Consider the following 7,024-nt stretch of genomic DNA (forward strand, 5'->3'; position numbering starts at 1 on the left):
TCACCAAAGCCAACCTGAAACTCCCTTGGATAATGGTACAGCATGCCAATCATAGGGTTGCTGTCAGAGTAATTTTAAATAATTCCTAAAGATTATCTTGTTCCTGTTTTATTTTAGTGTAAGTCCAGAGTCTACAAACTTGTTTGAATCTTGTTTTCAGTGACATGAATGGGTATGAAGTTCTGATGGGCTGATGTCCCAGTAAGAACTGGAATGGAAAATGATCCCTAAGCAAGGCATTTTTCTAGATAAATGGGTTTGAGATCAGTTTTAGTCATAGCAGGGGAGGGCACTGTAATGCCAGTGACTATCTTAAATGTAAGAGTTTGCAGAGTGGCCACAGAACCCTTCCATTCAAAAGCTGAGCCTAGTTCCTTGGATTTTCTTATACAATTGTTTGACTACCCCATATGTCTGGGGAGGATGTGAGACTGAGGTAGCAGCAGAGCAGTAAAATCCGATTTCAATCATACAAAACTGATACAAAAATCCTTAAACATAGATTTCCTCCTTCACCATGCAAACAACATTAAAGTTCCTTTTCCTTGGACAGATAGCATGTTCTGTTCTATTACCTCTTCTTTTCTCCAGTGTCATGAAATTGTTTTCAGGATAGGTATCACCGTGATGGCACTTAGATAGTATTAGCTTGTCATTTTCACACTAGCTGACATAAAGTTGCTCTCTCTTTGTGGCTGTCAGGCTCTTAAACATTTCTCTTCCTGTTTCTATCTTAGCAGTTCCTCCGTTGACTACAAATACCATGTCTCCATCTCTTGCATTGCTGGCCAACAACCTTTCCTTGCCCCCAAACGACTTGCCACCTGGTGCCTCCCCAAGGAAAAAACCCCGGAAGCAGCAGCATGTAATCTCCACAGAGGAAGGCGACATGATGGAGACTAATAGCACTGATGATGAGAAATCCACTGCCAAAAGTCTGCTGGTGAAAGCAGAGAAGCGCAAATCTCCTCCAAAAGAGTATATAGGTAATGGCGTCTCTGCTCAAATATCTGCTCTTCTCTTCCTTCTCTTTTCCACCAAATTAGAGTCCTTTGTTCCCTGCCTCTACAATGAGACTTCCGTTAAACAAGAAACCTGAGCTATGAATCAATAGTTAGCTCTTCCATTGTGGTTTTGAAAATGTCTGTTTCTTACAGGTTCCATCTCAGTTTCACCACCTGTAAAATGTTAAGTGACTCATTCAATCCCAGAGAGGGAATTGGCACCTGAGCTGTTTCCTGGTCTTCTGCTTAAATCACTGGATTACGCCAGTTGAAACTGCAGACATTCTTTAACAGGTCACAATTATTTCTCTTGGCTCTTTCTTAGATGAAGAAGGTGTTAGGTATGTCCCTGTGCGTCCAAGACCCCCTATCACACTGCTCCGTCACTATCGCAACCCCTGGAAAGCTGCCTATCACCACTTTCAGAGATACAGTGATGTCAGAGTGAAAGGTCAGTTTACTTTTTATGGAATTTCCTATTGCCCATGCATAATGCTGGGAACAGTTGTCTTATGAGTGGTTGTAGTCCTATAGACAAAGGAGTTAAGTAACTGTAGCGTGGCAAATAGAACTTGTTTCCTGTTCAGATATGTTCACCTTGTGAGCTAAAGGAAAACTTCTACTAGCTAGCAATGATGCTATCTCTTGTCAGACCTCCTGACAGTAGAGGGAGACAGTCATACTTAAACAGGCCTGATCTTCCACCCACCAGAGGGAAGTAATACACACCAAGAGTAACCAGCATATTATACTTCTGGGGAAATTCTGAGCCACTGCACATGTGCAGAATTTATGTCCCCACAGATTTCTTTGCTTCCCAGCAGAACAATGGCTTTCTGACGGGGAAGCAAAGGGAATCTACTAGAGCAGTCATATGACCCTACCCATCTAGCAGAGAGGTAAATCACTGTGGGGCAGTGGGAGGGACTGGGGAAGACCCAGCTGGTGGCTCTTACCCGGCACCTGACTCAGCTCCTAGTCCCAGCTGGGCTGGGAAGGATGGGACTTCCTCTTTCCCTGCATGGCATCCAGGGCCATGTCAGACCCACTCCAGAGTTCTCTCCTGGCTGTAGGAAGCTCTGCAAACTCTCCTCCCCCCGCTTCCTGCGCCCATTGCACCTCAGCTGAAGGAGGAGGGATCACTGTACAGGAAGCTGCTCCCCCATCCACCCAATCCCCATGCATCTAGACCCTCCTGCTGAGCCTCACCACACCCCTGCACCCAGAACCTCCCTGACAAACCTCACTCCCCCTGCACCTGGATCACCCCAACGAGCCACCCGCACCAAGATCTCCACCCTTCCAATCCCCAACCTACTGCACCTGGATCCCCACCCCATTGAGCCCCCGACATCCACACCCCCTGTTGCTGAGCCCCAACCACCTTCACGTGGTCTCCCCTGCAGAGTCCCATTACCGTTGCACCCAGAACCCCCCAAGAAGCCCCTGTGCATTTAGATACCCCCCCGTGCCCGGATCACCCACTGAGCCACCTGCACCCATATTGCCCCACACAGAACCCTTTCAACCCACACCTGGATCCCCCCACACTAAGCCCTTCCACACTTGGATCCTGCCTTGCTGAGCATGCCTGCCCACAGCTAGTGCACCTGGCACAGAGGGGCAGGGCCCTAGGGTGTTTCTGGGGCAGGCCTGGTCCTTGCGCTGTGTCAGGGTTTGATGCAGCCTCACCACTGAGTCCGTGTCCTGGGGGGAGCTACACAGTGATCTCCCACCTCTGTGCAGCCAGTGGCCTGTGCTCCCCAATGCCATGCTGGAGCCTTCACATTTATTTGCCAAATAAAATTTGCAGAATTTTAAAATATTGTGCACAGAATTTTTAATTTTTTGGCGCAGAATGCCCTCAGGAGTAATATTACAAATGATAAAAAACTGTTTTGGCATGTGTCTGTTGAACAACATGTTCTGTCAGCAAGAGGAGAAACCTACTACTGAAAATCTGCTAAAAGTAGATATACACTGCAGCATCCTGACATGCACGTTTTGCTGATCAGCAAATAAACATGCAGAGTTAAAGCAAAACTATCGTACTCCTGGTTTCAGAATAACTAGACTTGTCAACTGACCAATGTTTCCGTTTTTAGCATCTATTTCTAACCTTAGGGAACTAGAGACTGACTATCCAAGGGATTTTGAGGCCAGTATGTATCTGATTATGTTTGTAGCTACTGTATAAGCACGTCCATAAGAAGAGCAGACTTGTACCTATGGATAGGTGTGAGACAAATCTTCAGTCTCCACACAGATCTTTGAGGTCTGCAGTTTCAAGACAGGAAAAACCAACACTGAATTTTTTCTCTCTTTGCATGTCTGTCCAGACGTGCAGCACCTCCACAGGGAGGCAGGAGAAGTTTGCATTGAATGGGTGGACTGAGGTTTGGGCCTCGGGGTGTGCGCTGAGGAACCTGGGGCACAGAGGGACTCAGACAGCGGCAGGAGTGAGGAAAGGTGGTGGGGTAGGCACTCATCTTGGCCTGGGAGATAAATGGCAGGCTGAGGAAGCAGCACAGTCTGGGCAGGCACCTAGAGCAGATGTCTTTCCAGCTCCCTCCCCTGGCTGCTGCTTTTACACAACTGGCTCTTGCTCTGAAGAGAAAACAGTCCCAGAATTATATGATTCTGCCCCTTCCCCACTCCAGCTGCCTCCTCTCCCAAGCACTGAGGGAGTTGGACCAGAGGAGGAGCAGGGCTGGGCTGTCCTGTCTTCCCCTCTGCTGGTACAGAGGAAATGTTGTAGAGGCAGAAACATAGACCAGCCTCCACACTATGTCCGTGGTGGGAGCACTAACCCTTACTATTGTCCGTCCCCCCCTCCCCCCAACTCTACTCCGGTTCTGCTGCCCCTATCTCTCTATATATGTGAAACCTTCAGAAATCTGGTACATGAGTGGATATTGCTGTCCTGACCAACTGATCTGTTCAGTTCTTACTGGAGCATGTGAGGGGAAAAAAATCTTACAGTATCATAACTGTCCTTTGTTTCTACATTAGACACATCAGGTTTGTGTTCTTTGGTTTTAGAAGAGAAGAAGGCTATGCTGCAGGAGATTGCCAATCAGAAAGGAGTATCCTGCCGTGCGCAAGGTTGGAAAGTCCATCTCTGCGCAGCACAGTTACTGCAGTTGGTAAGTGAATGGGCTTTCCAGTTGAGCTTCCTACAACATGGGAAAAGTAGGAGTACTCCTAGATGAACATTAGCTCTTTTGTAAGCATCACAAATTAGAAAAACACATCAGACACTGGAGTATCTCAGACTGTTTAGTCTTTAGGGAGCTGGCCATATGCTCTCCAGTTATCAGGAATGTGTTGCGTGTGGCTCTGAAACTTCAGAGAAGTGGAGGTTTGGATTCAGACATAAGAGCTGATGCATTCTGTTCAGATGCTCAAAACTGGCAACTCCCTCCCTCTGATGCACAGGTCTGAAGATATGTCTGTTTAGGATGGTGCCGCTGATACGAGGCAGCGCTGCTTTACATTCTTGGATGTTTCTTTTTTGGGTTGGGGGTGAGGTAGGTGCTCTGCATTCTAGCATCAAACTCCCCCAAACCTCTGCATTCCCAGAATAGTATTGAGGGAAATAAGGGAAGCAGCTCTGCATTTCAGAAGGATCAGGGCTGCTCTGGATTCAGATGTGGGGATGCAATTTGTACTTATCTGAATTCTTCAAAGCATCTGTTTCAGGGGCAAGGGTCAGAGTGCATCTCTGCATTCCAGATAGCACTGGTTAGGATTCATGCTCATTCAGAAGTGGAGCAATTCTTTTATAGGATGTTAGTACGAAGAATAACACCACTCTACATCAAAGGCTCCATCTCATGAATAAGCAACATGAGTAACTGAGGGAGGAGCAGAATAGCCTCATTTGTTTGTGTATAATTTTCTTAATATGGAGGAATGTTGTGCATTCCAGTGATGGGCATTCTCACTACGGTCTCATGTCTTCTAGACTAACCTGGAGCATGATGTGTATGAGCGCCTCACCTCTCTGCAGGAAGGGATAATCCCCAAGAAAAAGGCAGCAACTGATGATGACTTACATCGAATAAATGAACTGATACAGGTAAAAGTTGATAGCTCAGTATATCTACTTTACCCTTAATTACAAACTCACTCTATTGCTGCCTATGGTGCAGTTAGTAAGAACTACCAAGGGGGAAAAAATGTTAGTGTATTTCAAGTGTGATTATTCAAAGGTGACTTAGACAGACTTGGAAATGACAGAGAGGTCTGCTCTTAATGACAGTGGTGTGTGTATTTCAGGGGAATATGCAGAGGTGTAAACTTGTGATGGATCAGATCAGTGAGGCCCGAGACTCCATGCTGAAGGTCTTGGATCACAAGGAACGTGTTCTGAAGCTCTTAAACAAGAATGGAACTGTCAAGAAAGTGTCCAAATTAAAGCGAAAGGAGAAGGTCTAGAGCCAGAAGAATAAGGACTCTGGAAATGGAGAATGTGTACAGAATGGAGTTGTTCAGTCTTTTTTTTTTTTTTTTATTTTGGGTTTATTTTTAAGTAGAGCATCTGACTAAAAAGGATGAGTTCTAGAGAACACGGATGTGTGGAGCGCAGTGACCTGGAGGATTGGCCTGGATCTGTCATAATGAACAAATATTTTTCTGTCAGGCTCATCCCTTTTAAACTCTTTGAAGTCACATTTGTTTAACCCTCCTGACATGTCAGTGCCCACTAATTGGTACTCATAATGCAGCGTGTCATGGACAGCCCCCTTTTCATTTTAGAGTTTAGAGGTAACTTACAGATTTGTCCAGGGATTCCTGCAGGAGACCTCAAGAATTTGATCTGAAAGTATTGGCTCAGACTGCCAGGAGCTTTTCGAACCATTGAAAATGATACCACTTCCAGTTAACTCCCCACCCTTCCAGTTTTGCTGACTTTCCAGTGTCTGTAGTAGCCTTCTTAAACCAGTGCCATTGCACTAGATCTGCCCCATTTAGAATCTCCTGGTTCTGAAGTCCTAGCTGTCAATTTTTTTTTTTTTAAAAGAACCATTTCAAAGTGATTTTGTAGTATCTGTTGTGTGTGTTCATGTTGGTGCTTTCAGATACTTGTTTTGAAGTACTTCTCTTCCAACACAGTACTTCTTGTAGCTGGTGTGATGCTGTTAATTGTATGTAACACATACATCCTGAAAACCTTAATAAAGGACTTGGAGACTTTTGTACCCGAGCTGTTTGCATATTTTTATGCTATAGAAAATACACAACCCATAACCTCTAAAAGAAACTCATCTCCTGAAAGACATTGCAGGAAGGAGGACCTGGATTTTGGAAAAAAAATCTACCTCTTCTGCTGTTGTCAGAAAAGATAGTTCATTGGGGTTTCAGCCTATATAGGTGCAAGTGTGGTTTTCTGTTTTATCCTAAGTTTCCATAAGGGTTGCCAAACTAGTCCACTAATGAAGAGTTATTAATTCTGAGTAACTATGAACAGTGCACACCAACTTTCATGACACCAGCTTGCTTTAGGAAGTAATTTAGTTTTCATTTAGCATTCTAATCTTCAGGTGGCTAATGGTCACTGGAAACTCAATGTACTTTTCTGACCACCTGAAATTAGTCAAAAAAAGCTGCTATTTCATTCCGTAGCTCAAAGAGATTGGAAGCACTGAATATGAATAAAAATTCATTATAACAAGGTGAGCATGCTGCTTCTTTCAAATGCACCATATTTCAGACCCATCTACCAAAACAACAATCTCATTCTGATCTGACTCGTTTTATTTAAAAATAAATATACATCTCCATAATGCATTTCCGATAACGTTACAGTAATTTTGGCTAATATGGAACAACTTAAATTGTGGTGTGGGAACTTAACTTTCGGGGGGCTGGGGGGGGAGAGTGGAAATGTCAGTAAAATGCCATTAAAAAACTTTTAAAATATGTACTTAAAGGTGTGTAAAAATTTAATTCTGCAAAGAAATAAAAAGAACTAATTTTTCATACTACCAAATGTGGAAGGCAAGCTGTGAGATCAA

General features: G+C 44.5%; 1 protein-coding gene across 18 annotated transcripts in view; it reads left to right on the forward strand.

The window, feature by feature from the left end:
* The window catches only part of SAP130 (Sin3A associated protein 130), a 34,947-nt gene extending 28,734 nt beyond the window's left edge, over nt 1-6,213 (forward strand). For 9 of the 18 annotated variants that reach the window (XM_043492589.1, XM_043492596.1, XM_043492590.1 and 6 more), the window contains 5 exons: nt 738-986; nt 1,330-1,455; nt 4,017-4,150; nt 4,972-5,085; nt 5,286-6,213. In XM_043492589.1, the coding sequence (XP_043348524.1) occupies nt 738-986; nt 1,330-1,455; nt 4,017-4,150; nt 4,972-5,085; nt 5,286-5,444 (782 nt within the window). In that variant the 3' untranslated portion in view covers nt 5,445-6,213. The remainder of the gene's footprint in view (nt 1-737; nt 987-1,329; nt 1,456-4,016; nt 4,151-4,971; nt 5,086-5,285) is intronic. The other 9 variants (XM_043492593.1, XM_038415840.2, XM_038415837.2 and 6 more) reach the window with 3 other exon arrangements.
* The last annotated feature ends 811 nt before the right edge of the window (nt 6,214-7,024 follow it).

Source organism: Dermochelys coriacea, chromosome 9 (genome assembly GCF_009764565.3).
Source record: "Dermochelys coriacea isolate rDerCor1 chromosome 9, rDerCor1.pri.v4, whole genome shotgun sequence".
Taxonomy (NCBI): Eukaryota; Metazoa; Chordata; order Testudines; family Dermochelyidae; genus Dermochelys; species Dermochelys coriacea.